General features: G+C 49.1%; 1 protein-coding gene across 3 annotated transcripts in view; it reads left to right on the top strand.

Moving 5' to 3' along the window:
- Positions 1-16,042, top strand: part of minar1 (membrane integral NOTCH2 associated receptor 1) — a 51,140-nt gene that overhangs the window by 26,832 nt on the left and 8,266 nt on the right. For 2 of the 3 annotated variants that reach the window (XM_079292177.1, XM_079292178.1), the window contains exon 4: positions 15,520-15,783. The exons of the other annotated variant lie outside the window; for it this stretch is intronic. In XM_079292177.1, coding sequence (XP_079148303.1) covers positions 15,520-15,783 — 264 coding nt within the window. The remainder of the gene's footprint in view (positions 1-15,519; positions 15,784-16,042) is intronic. 3 annotated transcript variants of the gene reach the window in all.

Here is a 16,042-nt window from a genome sequence, read left to right as displayed (position 1 = left end):
GGGGTCACGATACCAAAATTATGACTTCGATACGGTACCTGCCATAAGTATCACGATACCTGATACTTACGATACGATACCAGAATTCGATACAATACCACAAATACGATACGACACTGGTATATTTATCTGTAATAGTAATAAATAAAACATCTGTACGGGTCCCTTTTTTACCAGCTTGTTCCTGCCCAGCTTTTTGAACACTTAACAAATGGCATTAATATTAGTATTAGCAAGATATTAATGAAAACTACATGGTGCCATGATTGTTGCTGACTCTGCTGGCATCTGTTTGACTGTCTGTGGGAGTGGGTGGATAAACAATGCTTAATTTACTTGCATAGTGAGTTTGATATTTTCACTTGATATTTGATCTTAATTCATGGAATAATTATTTTTCCTAAACTAAAATTAAAAATAATAAGCTCAAGATCCACCCTCAGGCTCCACCAGCATGTAGCCATTTTGCATCAATTGTGTTTCATTTAGTACACTTTTGTGTACATTGTGACCTCATGATCATATAGCAGGGGTCGTCAACTAAAATTCCAATAAAGTAATTCATTTCAGAAAAATTTATTTCACTGAATTGTCCTGCAGCTTTAAATTCAGTTCATTCAGGTGTGAATTGATGTCAATAAAAAGCGACAATATTATATGTTTGTCTTCTAAAAAGATAAATCAGTGAGCATGGACTTTATCTGTGGTTATTAAACCGAAAGTTACGAATGTAACTACGGTTCTATGAATCCTGGATGACCGCCAGAGGCAGTGCTTCACACTGGTTCTATTTCATCCTTACTGACCGCCAGAGGCAGTGCTTAACACTGGATGTATCCCGTCTCGCGCATGCGCAGGTCGAATATTTATATCAACAAAGTCACGTGTGACCTCGGATGACCACCGTCATCTATAAGTTCCGGTGTCATCCTGAGCTCAGTCCCTTTTTTTCTTCTCGCGTCGCAGGTTAGCTACCATGGTAGCTTAAACAAGGATGTGTCTACGATCAAGACATATTAGAGCTCGTCGCTGTAGCCTTGTGACTACCGGTCGGAGTTGCGGTTCTCTCGCCCTCCAAAGGCTGCGACGAGCTGTCCCTCTTCGGAGGGAACGGTGTGTTCGCCGTTCGGACATCGAGCCCCGGACTGGTGGCCGCCCCTATCATCGGTCGTCACCAGTCTGATAAGGGTCAGCTAAGTCGTGATGACAGCAATCGGTAAGATCGATTAACATTGTTTTCTATAACAGTTGTTTGTTCCACGGTTGGCAGAGCGCTTCCGCTCTAGTAATCGAGTGGCGCGCTAACGAGAGCGTAGAATTACGCTGTCGGCCCGCCCTTCACAGTGTTACGGCTATCACAGTTAGCAGAGTGTTCCTGCTCAGGCAAACTTTGTGAGACACTAGTCCGCATTGGCGTTGTGTACATGGAGATTTAATCTTTACATCTGACGTAATTCGCAGTTAGCAGTGTCTTCACTCAGGCTAACTTGGATGCTAGCTGGCTAGCTAAACAAAGCTGATACTGGGGCTGTAGCCATCAACTTTGTATCCTTACAGCTGTCACAGTTAACAGAGCGTCCTCGCTCAGGTTAACTCAGTGGGAAACTAGCTAAAACAAAAGCTGATACTGGGACTGCGTCCATCAACTTTGTATCCTTACGGCTGTCACAGTTAACAGAGCTGTCACAGTTAACAGAGCGTCCTCGCTCAGGTTAACTCAGTGGGAAACTAGCTAAACAGAGCTGATACTGGGACTGCGTCCATCAACTTTGTATCCTTACGGCTGTCACAGTTAACAGAGCGTCCTCGCTCAGGTTAACTCAGTGGAAAACTAGCTAAACAAAGCTGATACTGGGGCTGTAGCCATCAACTTTGTATCCTTACAGCTGTCACAGTTAACAGAGCGTCCTCGCTCAGGTTAACTCAGTGGGAAACTAGCTAAACAAAAGCTGAGACTGGGACTGCGTCCAGCAACTTTGTATCCTTACGGCTGTCACAGTTAACAGAGCGTCCTCGCTCAGGTTAACTCAGTGGGAAACTAGATAAACAAAGCTGGTACTGGGGCTGTGGCCATCAACTTTGTAGCATTACAACGATCACAGTTAGCGGAATGTGCTCGCTCAGGCTAACTCGGTGAATGCTAGTTATACTAAATCAACATTGAGGTTGTGCCCATTGATGGTTTTGACGCATTACGGCTGTCGAGTTCGCTCCGGCTAACTAGACTAAGCTAATACTCTGTGTGTCCATTGATTGTTGTAAACATTATGGACATATCGGTAGCGGATATCAGTTAGCAGAGTGCCCTCGCTCAGGCTAACTGGTAGCACACCAAGAGTTACAGCACCTGTCCAAGTGGAGAGTGTCCTCGCACTGTAAGGACTGTGGGTTTTTTTGTCCGTTTTCACAGTAGCAGAGTGCTCTCGCTCAAGCTAACTGGTGGGGCACCAATATCTGCAGCAACTATCCGAGTGAAGAGAGTGTCCTCGCTCCCCTCTCACTAGGAGAACTGTTTTCCTGACCTGTTCCACAGTAGCAGAGTGCTCTCGCTCGCTCAAGCTAACTGGTGGGACACCAATATCTGCAGCAGCTGTCTTAGTGAAGAGTGTCCTCGCTCCCCTCTCACTGTAAGGACTGTGTTCTTTTTGTCCGTTTTTCACAGTAGCAGAGTGCTCTCGCTCAAGCTAACTGGTGGGACACCAATATCGGCAGCAACTAGTTTAGTGAAGAGTGTCCTCGCCCCTCTCACTATAAGGACTTTGCCTGACCTGTTTCCACAGTGGCAGAGTGCTCTCGCTCAAGCTAACTGGTGGGACACCAATATCGGCAGCAACTATCTTAGTGAAGAGTGTCCTCGCTCCCCTCTCACTGTACGGACTGTGGTCTGTTTTGTCCGTTTTTACGGTAACAGAGTGCTCTCGCTCAAGCTAACTGGGGGGACACTAATATCTGCAGCAACTATCTTAGTGAAGAGAGTGGGCTTAGAGAGTGTCCTCGCCCCTCTCACTATAAGGACTTTGCCTGACCTGTTTCCGCAGTTGCAGAGTGCTCTCGCTCAGGCTAACTGGTGGGTCACCAATATCCGCAGCGGCTGGCTAAGGGAAGAGTGTCCGAAGGATCACTCGCCACTGACTGCCCCCTGCCTGTTCTCTCAACCTTCAGCAGAGCGCTCTCGCTCGGACTGATTGGGAATTCCGCATAAACTAGTGGGACAAGGGTTCCACCAGAATCGCGGCCATGTTCAACTCTCCCGGCTGTAGGACCTGTATAGCTCCTCTTCAGCCGGAGGACGGCCCTGACCTCTTGCCCTAGCAGGGAGAACCCAGGCAGGACCTGCGGCATCACGCCTTGAGCAGTAAGGTCTGCTAGGCTGGCCGAAGTGGAACACCTGATGCGGGAGGTCTACCTCCCCCTGTCAGGGCAGCTGAATCCAGACCAACCTACCCTGGTCATTGGTATGGCGCTTGCACGCCGGGCATACACAGCAGCTGGAGCATCCACCTGTAAGTGCCTTCTTCAGGCACCTTCCCGCCCTCACCACCTTTTCTGTTCCTCCCTCCGAGGAATATCTGAGGGAGTTGCGTGCATGGTGGAGACACCAGGGCTCTCTCCCGCCTTACATCAGACCATGCAGGAGGTGGCAAATCTGGCCTTGCACGTATGCCAGCCAGTTCGACGACTATGGCGTCCATCAGTTTCCCCTGAGGAGACTCTGAGGCCCGATGCCAGGTGCCCTCGACCCAATGTCGGGTCAAAGATGACCTGCTATCCAGGGCTTAGGACACAGCAGCGCTGTGCACCGTATCGACAACTCCCTCTCCCACCTCATGCTTTCCCTCGCAGATTCTCTGCAGCGGGCTACTTCGACGCTTCTGCTCAGTGATGCTTCATTGCAGGCGTTTGCGCTCATATCGAGGGAACGTGGATGGATGATGTCCACCCTGGTTCAGACTCGCCGCCAGGTTTGGCTGGCGCAGTCACCCCTATCTGAGACATGTAGGAGGACCCTCCATACTGTCCCAGTGGAGCCTGGTGAGCTGTTCGAGTCAGCTGCTGTACAGGCGCTTCAGCGGACTGTTAGAGCTAGCCAGACCTGGCAGCAGTTCTCTGGTCTTTGCAGGGACATGCCTGCACCCCCAGACCTAGGGGTCCCATTTTTGGCCCACAAGGCCGTTTCTCAGCCTCCAGCTTACCCTAGTAGCGCAACAGGCCTCGGCGTCCTGCTGAGAGGCCGGACCGCTACCTATACAACCCTACTTACGTCCCCGTCCCCCCCGGCAGGGGTGCCAGGAGATGTCTCCAGGCCGGCTGTCAGGGTTCTTTCTCCCATCAGCGGATTTCCAAGGGAGAGTGGTGCACGTCTATCGACGCCTGTTCCCATGGTGCGTCACCACAACTTTCAGTCCTGGGTGCTTCCATTCGGACTCTCCCATCTCCCCATGGGTGTCCACAGTGTGTTACTGCTGTCCTTTCCCCCTGCAATCGCAGGGCGTGAACATACTGCCGTACTTAGACGACTGGCTGACCTAGGCGCCGTCCCGGCTTCAGGCGCCACAGGACACTGCTCGCCTTCTCTCACGTGGCCCGGTAGGCCTCAAGGTGAACATGGAGAGGAGCTACCTGAGCCCTTCTCAGAGCATAACCTTCATTAGGGTGGCCCTATGAGGGCCTGTCTGTCGCCCCAGTGCGGATGGCTGAACAGCCTTCACTTGGATGCCAAGTGGCACAGATACAGGGCAATAATATTATCGAAACAGTGTCTATTCATCTATTCACTATCCCCATGGAGGGAGTGCATATCTGGCGAACAGTGTCCCAGGAACCGAGCCCCAGGGGCTCGGTTCCATTCCACCAGGAGATTGTCACAACAGTTACCTGCCTCTCAAGGCGGGTGCAGGGTGACAGAACGGGACAGCCTGGGGGCAGTTGTCTGCTGAAAGACCGCAGGTCCAGGTTCTAGAGCTAGCGCTCGAGCACTTCCTTCCATGTTGAAGGGAAAGCATGTGCTTGTCCGGTGGACAGCACCTCTGCTGTGATTTCCCATGAACTATCGATGGGGCACCAGATCTGCAGAAGTTGCTACGGGGATCACCGTGGCCTTCTGACTTGGGAGGCCCCTCGCCTGACCAGCCTGTGGGCAATGTACCCACCAGGAGAATGGAACAAGGTTGTGGTTTTCCTGTTCCGTTACAAGCCTCCACCGGGAGAGTGGCGGCTGCAGCCAGACGTGTCGACCCACTGCCCCCACTGGGTCTCCCTGACGGAGGACCAGCCCTCTGGGTCAAGATGCCCTGGCTCACACGTGGCCAGAGGATCTTCTTTATGCCTTTCCACCATTCCCTCTGCTTTTGCTGTAAGCTTGTCAGAGTTCTTCCCCGACAGGAGGGATCTCCTGTCGCAACTAGAGGGTCGGATTTGGCATTCCAATCCCTGCCGCCTTCAATTAGGGGTCACGGGAGGGCCCGACCGGATGCTGAGTGGCTGCATAGAACCAGTCTGACGGACTATTCTGAATGCCAGTGCGCGGTCTACCTGCCTGCAGTACAAGAAACAGGTGGAAGCTGTTCTCCGACTAGTGTGCGGCTCAGAACAAGGTCCCAGTACAGCGCCCCGTGCCTGCTGTACTGAGTTTCTACAGTCTCTCCTGGATAAGGGCCGGTCTCCCCTGCATGGGACCTACCCTTGGTACTGGACAGCTTATGCTTGTCCTTTTGAACCCCTGGCACAGGCGGAGCCTAGATGGCTATCAGCAAGACGGTTTTCTCCTTGCTGTCAATTCAGCTCAATGTGGGGGCGAGCTGCATGCCCTATCAGTGGAAGAATCATGTCTGAGGTGGAACTCAGATGGCTTGGGTGTCACTTTCTGGCCTAAGGCAGTGTTTCTCCCAAGGGGGTGGATACGGTCACATATAAACCGGCCTATCCAGCTGGCAAAGTTGACCCCCCCCCCCTCCCCCATCGGGAGAGGAGAGGTCAAGGCTGCTGTGCCCAGTGTGGGCCCTCAGAGCTTATATGGCAGCCACCGCCTGCATAGTCAGTTATGGTGAGCCTAAGAAGGGCTGTGCTCCTTTTTAAGGGAAAAAGGAAAAACGGCACCTGTCCCACTGGATAGTGGAGGCCATTGCCGATACATACAAGGCGAGCGGCTGCGCTCGGCCATCCGGGGTGAAGGGTCACTACCAAGAGTGTCTCCACACCGAGGGCAAGCCTGAGTGGTGTGCCTGTGGGGGATACATGTGCGGCGGCCTCATGGGCATCGCCGAGCACATTCACCAAACACTACAGAGTTAACGTTGCCGGCCCTCACCCACTGGGGAGGGTTCTTGGCCAATTTTCTCTGCCGGAGCTATAAGGGGTAGTTACTGTGCTTCCTCGTGACTCTTTTGGTATAAGTCATCCAGTGTTAAGCACTGCCTCTGGCGGTCAGTAAGGATGAAATAGAACGAAAGTTACGGACGTAACTACGGTTCTATGAATCCTGGATGACCGCCAGAGTTCTTGGTCACTCGGAATCCCGTGAACTCGCGAGAAGATTCCATAGGACTGAGCTCAGGATGACACCGGAACTTATAGATGACGGTGGTCATCCGAGGTCACACGTGACTTTGTTGATATAAATATTCGACCTGCGCATGCGCGAGACGGGATACATCCAGTGTTAAGCACTGCCTCTGGCGGTCATCCAGGATTCATAGAACCGTAGTTACGTCCGTAACTTTCGATATCTTCCGTCGCGCGCATGCGCAGGTCGAATATTTATATCAACAAAGTCACGTGTGACCTCGGATGACCCCCGTCGTCTATAAGTTCCGGTGTCATCCTGAGCTCAGTCCTATGGAATCTTCTCGCGAGTTCACGGGATTCCGAGTGACCAAGAACACTGGCGGTCATCCAGGATTCATAGAACCGTAGTTACATTCGTAACTTTCGTTCTATTTCATCCTTACTGACCGCCAGAGGCAGTGCTTCACACTGGATGACTTATACCAAAAGAGTCACGAGGAAGCACAGTAACTACCTCTTATAGCTCCGGCAGAGAAAATTGGCCAAAGAACCCTCCCCAGTGGGTGAGGGTTGGCAACGTTAACTCTGTAGTGTTTGGTGAATGTGCTCGGTGATGCCCATGAGGCCGCCGCACATATATGTCATGGGAGTTCACAGATAGGACCCAAACGCAAGACCACAGGAGACAGAAGTGAATATTAATCAGGTTTTATTTAGGCTGTGCGTGCAGGTGTGGAGCCCGTGGTCCGACACCCGAGTGGCAGATCGACGGTGTGAGTCCCGTGGCTCGACACCGGATGCCTGGCAGCTTGACGGCGAGTGTAGTCCGTTTAACACACGGCGGGTAGAGCAGCGGAGTTCAATCCGTGGACCACAAGGAGGGCAGAGCAGCGGAGTGTAATCCACAAACACAAGGAGGGCAGAGGATGCCACGGGGTTGACGCGGGTGAAAGACGGTACGACCTGACAACCCCAGACTGCAGGGCCAGAGCTTATGTAGTGACATGAGACTCATTAGTGGGCCCTGAGTCTGGTGTGTCAGGCTGCAGTAGGTGATCGGCTTGAGTGTCCTCAGCTGTGCACAATTAAGGGTGCGGCCATGGGAGGTGTCGGGTCAGACAGGGATCCTGGATCCTGACAATATATCCCCCACAGGCACACCACTCAGGCTTGCCCTCGGTGTGGAGACACTCTTGGTAGTGACCATTCACCCCGGATGGCCGAGCGCAGCCGCTCGCCTTGTATGTATCGGCAATGGCCTCCACTATCCAGTGGGACAGGTGCTGTTTTTTCTTTTTTTTTAAAAAGGAGCACAGCCCTTCTTAGGCTCACCATAACTGACTATGCAGGCGGTGGCTTCCACATAAGCTCTGAGGGCCCACACTGGGCACAGCAGCCTTGACCTCTCCTCTCCCGATGGGGGAGGGGGGGTCAACTTTGCCAGTTGGATAGGCCGGTTTATATGTGAACGTATCCACCCCCTTGGGAGAAACACTGCCTTAGGCCAGAAAGTGACACCCAAGCCATCTGAGTTCCACCTCAGACATGATTCTTCCACTGATAGGGCATGCAGCTCGCCCCCACATTGAGCTGAATTGACAGCAAGGAGAAAACCGTCTTGCCGATAGCCATCTCGGCTCCGCCTGTGCCAGGGGTTCAAAAGGAGACAAGCATAAGGTGTCCAGTACCAAGGGTAGGTCCCATGCAGGGGAGACCGGAAACTCAGTACAGCATGCACGGGGCGCAGTACTGGGACCTTGTTCTGAGCCGCACACCAGTCAGAGAACAGCTTCCACCTGTTTCTTGTACTGCAGGCAGGTAGAATAGTCAGAATAGTCCGTCAGACTGGTTCTATGCAGCCACTCAGCATCCGGTCGGGCCCTCCCGTGACCCCTAATTGAAGGCGGCAGGGATTGGAATGCCAAATCCGACCCTCTAGTTGCGACAGGAGATCCCTCCTGTCGGGGAAGAACTCTGACAAGCTTATAGCAAAAGCAGAGGGAATGGTGGAAAGGCATAAAGAAGGTCCTCTGGCCACGTGTGAGCCAGGGCATCTTGACCCAGAGGGCTGGTCCTCTCCGTCAGGGAGACCCAGTGGGGGCAGTGGGTCGACACGTCTGGATGCAGCCGCCACTCTCACGGTGGAGGCTTGTAACGGAACAGGAAAACCACAACCTTGTTCCATTCTCCTGGTGGGTACATTGCCCACAGGCTGGTCAGGCGAAGGGCCTCCCAAGTCAGAAGGCCACGGTGATCCCCGTAGCAACTTCTGCAGATCTGGTGCCCCATCGATAGTTCATGGGAAATCACAGCAGAGGTGCTGTCCACCGGACAAGCACATGCTTTCCCTTCAAACATGGAAGGAAGTGCTCGAGCGCTAGCTCTAGAACCTGGACCTGCGGTCTTTCAGCAGACAACTGCCCCCAGGCTGTCCTGTTCTGTCACACTGCACCCCGCCTTGAGAGGCAGGTATCTGTTGTGACAATCTCCTGGTGGAATGGAACCGAGCCCCTGGCCCCTGAGCCGTAATGCGTAAAAACCATCAATGGGCACAACCTCAATGTTGATTTAGTATAACTAGCATTCACCGAGTTAGCCTGAGCGAGCACATTCCGCTAACTGTGATCGTTGTAATGCTACAAAGTTGATGGCCACAGCCCCAGTACCAGCTTTGTTTAGCTAGTTTCCCACTGAGTTAACCTGAGCGGGGATGCTCTGTTAACTGTGACAGCCGTAAGGCTACAAAGTTGATGGACACAGCCCCAGTATCAGCTTTGTTTAGCTAGTTTCCCACTGAGTTAAGCTGAGCGGGGATGCTCTGTTAACTGTGACAGCCGTAAGGATACAAAGTTGATGGCCACAGCCCCAGTATCAGCTTTGTTTAGCTAGTTTCCCACTGAGTTAACCTGAGCGGGGACGCTCTGTTAACTGTGATAGCCGTAAGGCTACAAAGTCTCACCAAGTTAGCCTGAGTGAAGACACTGCTAACTGCGAATTATGTCAGATGTAAAGATTAAATCTCCATGGACACAACGCCAATGCCAATCTAGTGTCTCACAAAGTTTGCCTGAGCAGGAACACTCTGCTAACTGTGATAGCCGTAACACTGTGAAGGGCGGGCCGACAGCGTAATTCTACGCTCTCGTTAGCGCGCCACTCGATTAACTAGAGCGGAAGCGCTCTGCCAACCGTGGAACAAACAACTGTTATAGAAAACAATGTTAATCGATCTTACCGATTGCTGTCATCACGACTTAGCTGGCCCTTATCAGACTGGTGACGACCGATGATAGGGGCGTCCACCAGTCCGGGGCTCGATGTCCGAACGGCGAACACACCGTTCCCTCCGAAGAGGGACAGCTCGTCGCAGCCTTTGGAGGGCGAGAGAACCGCAACTCCGACCGGTGGTCACAAGGCTACAGCGACGAGCTCTAATATGTCTTGATCGTAGACACATCCTTGTTTATGCTACCATGGTAGCTAACCTGCGTCGCGAGAAGATGAAAAAGGACTGAGCTCAGGATGACACCGGAACTTATAGACGACGGGGGTCATCCGAGGTCACACGTGACTTTGTTGATATAAATATTCGACCTGCGCATGCGCGCGACGGAAGATATCCAGTGTTAAGCACTGCCTCTGGCGGTCAGTAAGGATGAAATAGAACACTTGTTTCAGCTCTATCCTCTCTGTTGACATCATTGGACAGTGAACTCATGCCTTAGGATTCTGATCATTTTGGGCTCTTAGGTTTATTTTCTGTCTTCATTTAGATGTGAGTGGGTACGTTTGCTCAAAAGAGTTGTGCTTTGTCTCGTTGTGCGCTTCATTTTCCGCTTTTATCAATAGCTATGGTTTCTGAATATATGAGACATACGGGTTTTAACTGCCTGTGGGAAGAATTGACATACAAGAGTCTGTTCATTCATGCTTATAAATTATATTCTCTCTGAACACGTTTATCTTTTTGGAGAGTCATGTGAGATAACTTCTCTGATGAGTGCAATTTTCCTGCTCTTGTTTCTATTTCCTCGTCTCTCCTCTGTGTGTCCCGGTGTGTGTAAACCTCGCTCAGTCAGGAAACTTGTCAGAATACCGGTACTCACATTTGATTGGCTGAGCTGCATCACGTGATGTGATTTACAATGCATTGGTCGCCGTGTTAGAGACCCCTGTCATATAGGCTTGTCCTCAAACTAGGCTAAGGCTACTCGTGTTAGATGTCTATGGGTGAGCTTGGGGGTGTTCATGTTTGTAATCACATTTGCTTACCTGTCGTTGTTTGAACTCTTTAAAAAGTTTGGGGTGTCTGTCTGAAAGGAGCTTTGCCATGTTAGACGTGTTGCCTCACTTGGTCTGTGTGGCTTTGAAACACGTTTCGCAGACCGGTCTCTGTAGGTCAGTGGGCTTTCCTTCAATGTCTGCAATATAGCCAAAGTACTTCCAGACGATACTTCTGGCATCTTGTTTTTCAACAAGCCGAGGATGGTCGGCAAAAGCTCCTGCCATGTCTCCCCCGCTGTGAGTGCGCGCTGCCTGTTGCTGTGTGAGCGCTGGGCAGCCCCGCCCCCTTGCAGTCAATGCCTGCAGGCAGCATGACAGGGAGCGGAGCAGCGAGTGCGCTCTGATCGTGCGCTATTTTAATAAAGTATCGACACTAAAATTCTGCAAAATCGTATCGTTTTTTTAACGTCCAGGTACCGCGGTACCTTTTTAGTGTCAATACACCGTGCAACCCCAGGGAAACATCACCTTCACTATGCTTGGTTGGTCGTATGGCTAGTTGCAGCCGCCTGGAGCAGATCTTTCTCAAGCATCTCACCCAGATTAGGCAGTGCTGGAATATGAGTGTGGATGGGGTTCACAAACCTCTCGGAGTTGGCTCTTATGTCTTGTGGCAACTTAGTTAAGAGGCATGATACATGTCAGTAACTCTGTCCAGCCCTAGCCTCCCAACTAGTGCAATATGCTCAAGGGTGCTCGGACTTAACTCACTGAGGAGTTTGATCTGTCTACAGCAGGGGTCTCAAACTCATTTTCACTCCGGGCCACATCAGCATCATGGTCGCCCACAAAGGGCCGGTTGTAAATGTCACCACTCGTAACATATTGTTAAATAACTGTCTGCATTCACAGTTTAAAGTAGTCTTCAATGTACTCACAATACATTTCCATGTTAAATGTACAGTAACCAGCCAAAGAGCTGCTTCTATGACTGTTTAAGTATCTCATAATTTTGACTTTCAATCTCATAATTTTGACTTTCAATCTCATAATTTTGACTTTCAATCTCATAATTTTGACTGTTAATCTCATAATTTTGACTGTCAATCTCATCATTTTGACTTTCTAATCTCATACTTTTGACTTTCAATCTCAGAATTATGACTTTCTATCTCATAACTTCGACTTTCTATCTCATAATTTCGACTATGGGGATATTTTTATTATCAAGTCTAACTTTAAAAAAAAAAAGAAGTTTCAACTTTGTTTTTTTTTGCTGGCGGATTCGCGGGCCACATAAAATGACGTAGCGGGCCGGATTCGGCCCGCGCGTCGGGAGTTTGAGACCCCTGGTCTACAGTATGACAGAACACTGATGTTACTGCTTAATGCAAGTTTGGATTGGCTGTATAGAAATAAGATATCAATCTGTGTGTACAGATATTGGAACAGTAATAATATGATGAATTAGACCAAAGGTCATGAAAATCTTGAACAGCATATCATCTTGGACATTGCAAACCCTGATTTTCAAGACCTTTGGCTTAAAATTATAGTATTTGATGGTTAGTGCACACTTGATCAGTTTATCAGGTCTGAAAAGCAGACTGCTTTTATTTGACTAAAAGTCTACAGAGTAGCACTTTACTCTATCTCTCCAGGCATTTACTAATAATCAGCTGTCGGATGATATTACACATTTTAAAACCTCTTAAGCACACGCCCCCGAATTTGGGGCTCTGGGGGGGAGGGAGGCTCATAAGTAGCGTCCAGAAATTGCAAAATCCTGGCCAGAAATCTGCGTTATGTGTGCTTTAGGGCTGGGCGGTATACCAGTTCAACCGGTATACCGGTTTCAATTTCCCTTACGATATGAATTTTTCATATACCGTCACACAGCCGAAACAACTTCTGTTGCTCTTCAAGAGCAGCTCTTCAAGGCAGAAAAATATATTGTTCACTGCTAGGAGTGCTACGGACGGGGGCGACCGTGGCGCACTGGTTTAAGAGGTTGTCTGGGAACCGGAAGGTCAACGGTTCGATCCCAAACTGGGACATGTCACGTGTCGAAGTGTACCTGAGCAATACACTGAACCCCCGGCTCCCCGGGCGCCGATCAATGTCAGCCCACTTCTCCCTATATACAGGGATGGGTCAAATGCAGTAGTCAAATTTCGTGTATGTGTAAAAATGTATATGACAATAAAAATGGTTTCTTCTTCTTCTTCTTCCTATAATGACGTCAGCATTACATGCGGCTCAGTGTCCATGTACAGGCTCTGCCGCGAGTTGCAGAGTGTGCTGTGATTGGTCAGTGGGCGAGCACGTGACTATCGTGAAATGAAACTTAACAGCCAGCAGAGGCTGATGGGTAGTGAATCACATCACGTGATGCAGCTCAGCCAATCAAAATGCATTCTGACTGAGTTGAGCTGCACCATGATAGATATTGCAGAGCAGTATGTTCAACGTTCAATTTGTGAAAGTAAAATCCTATGATACTCTCTTTGGTTTGCGACTTATCATTAAGGAATGACGGTGGATCCCACAGCCAGACCAGCTGAGAACATTATATTTTCCTGAATTTAGGCTTTTGCATTTTCTAAATGCTCTAGCATTATTCAAACGACTCATACATAGTTACAGCCTTAAAAACGAATAGAAGCTGTGGCGCCATAATGTGGTTATAAGGTGGTATTTCAGCTGCAGGACAGCAGTGAAGGCCCAGGTATAAAATACACGGCCCGCCACTGCATTAAGGCGGAAAAAAATACCGTGATATACCGTGAAACCGGTAGAGTCTTAAAAAATACCGTGATATGGATTTTTGGTCATACCGCCCAGCCCTAGTGTGCTTTAAATCCATATTTGCACCACTTAGCTCGGAGCTAGCGGGCTAATCGATTAGCATTAGCATGTGACACAGAAATCATAACTACCTTCGTTTTTTCAGTAGACCAGTAGAAAGCTGTAAGTGGTCAAGGGAAAAATCCTTGATTTTTTGTGACGTTTTATGAAATATTCGTCCAAAAACATCGAAAATAATCAGTTTTAGCGGCACCGTCATGGACGCCAAGTGCTTCCTGTTTACTTCCGAGCTGTTTCCTGTGGAAGGGGGGGTCAACCCACCTCGGGCCAGGGGTCAGACTTTCGGCCAATAGAATTTTACGCTCGGGGATAAGCGGCACTTCTTGCAACGTTACTCGCTGAAAGTTCTGTCAATCAACACCTGCTTCTACACCCGCCTTCCTGAGACTCTGATGTGTCGAATGCATGCTCAATGACTGAGATCGACCAATCATAGGCTGACCTGGAGCCCCATAGACACAAATTAACTGAGAAAATCCTATGGATAACAGCCAGAAACATGCTCTGATGATGTTAGGAATCTCAAAATGATTCCTAACAGCTGTATTTGGATGTATTGAATAATATGAGTGATAAAAAAAGTGAAATATATAGTTATATAGTGTATACATACCTGCAAACTTGCCGCTTTTCGGTGAAATTCGCCGTTTTGAATCCAAATATATCATCCACGTGAATCGTGTAAATCCGTAGTTGTTTTTGTCGGGGGGGGGGGGGGGGGTCAACTGGCCAGCCAGTGTTTCCCAGATTGGAGTGAGACGAGGAGAAAAGGTGATGTTGTGAATAGAACATCTTTGATGTGTCGAGTCTCGGCCAATCAGCGTTCAGATGTCTACCGCGTCTTCATTTCCCTCCGTTACAGTTTAAGTTACGTTATGTCCGCTACAGTTCATACTTGCTGGGTTAAGTTAACGTCCACTGCATGCGGAACTTTGTCGACTGTTAACGTTCGTCATAATCGCGATTTAGAAGGAAAAAACGTAACGTGATGAAACATACAGCCCCCCCCCGTGTTCCGGTTCAGTTCACGCGGCCACTGATTAACGTTAAACCGGAACACCGGCGCATCTGGTTGCAGGTTGTTGTTTTTTCTTTGACCACGAAACATGAGGCCCAGATTCTGATGAGATGATGAGGTCAAAGAGCTTCAGGGAGAGGAGCCTGTCTGTAGCGCAGCTTGACGCGGGGCTGAGATGTGAGTGGAGCTGGGCCTGGATAAAGGTGGAGCTGGGCCTGGATAAAGGTGGAGCTTGGCCTGGATAAAGGTGGAGGTCTAAACAGACGTGAGTACAGCTTCCCGCTGTCACAGTATTTTAAATACATTGATAAGGCAGGGTATGCTAAATGCAGCCTTTTTATTTGACCAAAACTTTTGAAAGTGAGACCTCGGTCTCAATGGATTGTGTCTAAATAAAGGTTAATAATAATAGAGCTGGAAATAGTGATTACCAACTGAATAATACATTTGTTTTAAAGTAAATGTCTTATCACTTCATTTTCTTCTCGGAGTACACCAGAATGCTACATTTCAAAGCTCATATTTAAAATAAAATTCTTGGATAAAATTACGATATTAACCAGCAACATATACACAATATTACCCGCTGAACAATCTCACCAGTGTTGTGATCTGATTATAGCCTCAAAAATTATTAAAATAGACCTTGTAGTTACAGAACTGTGGTCTCCTGAGTATGGGTATGCTATTTTCGAGCAGAGGCCTACAAATAGGGCTAGTGTTTAAGAGGTTAAAATAGACCCCCTTATCTGTCATATATAGATGAGCTATAATACTGTCTGAGAGTTGTGAAGTTTGAAAAGTCTGTAAATGCGCAGACTAATATACAAAATTGCTTTTTCAAAAGCAGAGGAAGAAAGATCACTGATGGAAACTCCCCTTCTGTTTTTTCTCTCCATTTCCAGGTTGAGCAAGAGCATCAACATGAGTTCCCCCAAGCCCACCAGCCCCCTCAACCTCAGAGGGAGTCCTACCTGAGCAAACAGGTTTTCTCAATGCACCCCTTCACACCCCCCACTAAGGCCCATGTGAAAGGCCGCCCCCTGTACACCGACCTGAGGCTCACCAGCCAGTCACATGGCAAGTGCAGCCAGCTGTCCTGGACCATCAAGGATTCTAAACGCAACTTGGGAGAAAAGGCAAAGCAGCTCACAGCTCTGGACCTGCAGGTATTGGACTCTTCAGGCTCCCAGTATAATCAATGGAGGGCTGTTGAGTGAACTAAGCGTTGTTGCAGTGAACCCTGATGAGGTCCCACCATAGATATACTGAAACTGATTTGCAGAGGAATTTAACTGCATACATTCACAATTTTTCAAGTTGGTCTTAAAACAAGTCAGCTGCCCATATGAAAACTAAAACAGGTTATGTTGAAAATGTATTGATTTCAGGCCATATGCCAGTGATGAAAAAAGTAAAGAATACTTT

This window comes from Melanostigma gelatinosum, assembly GCF_949748355.1.
Source record: "Melanostigma gelatinosum genome assembly, chromosome: 2".
Classification (NCBI taxonomy): domain Eukaryota; kingdom Metazoa; phylum Chordata; class Actinopteri; order Perciformes; family Zoarcidae; genus Melanostigma; species Melanostigma gelatinosum.
The sequence above is the reverse complement of the archived record's forward strand: the minus strand, read 5'-3'. Positions and strand labels throughout refer to the sequence as shown.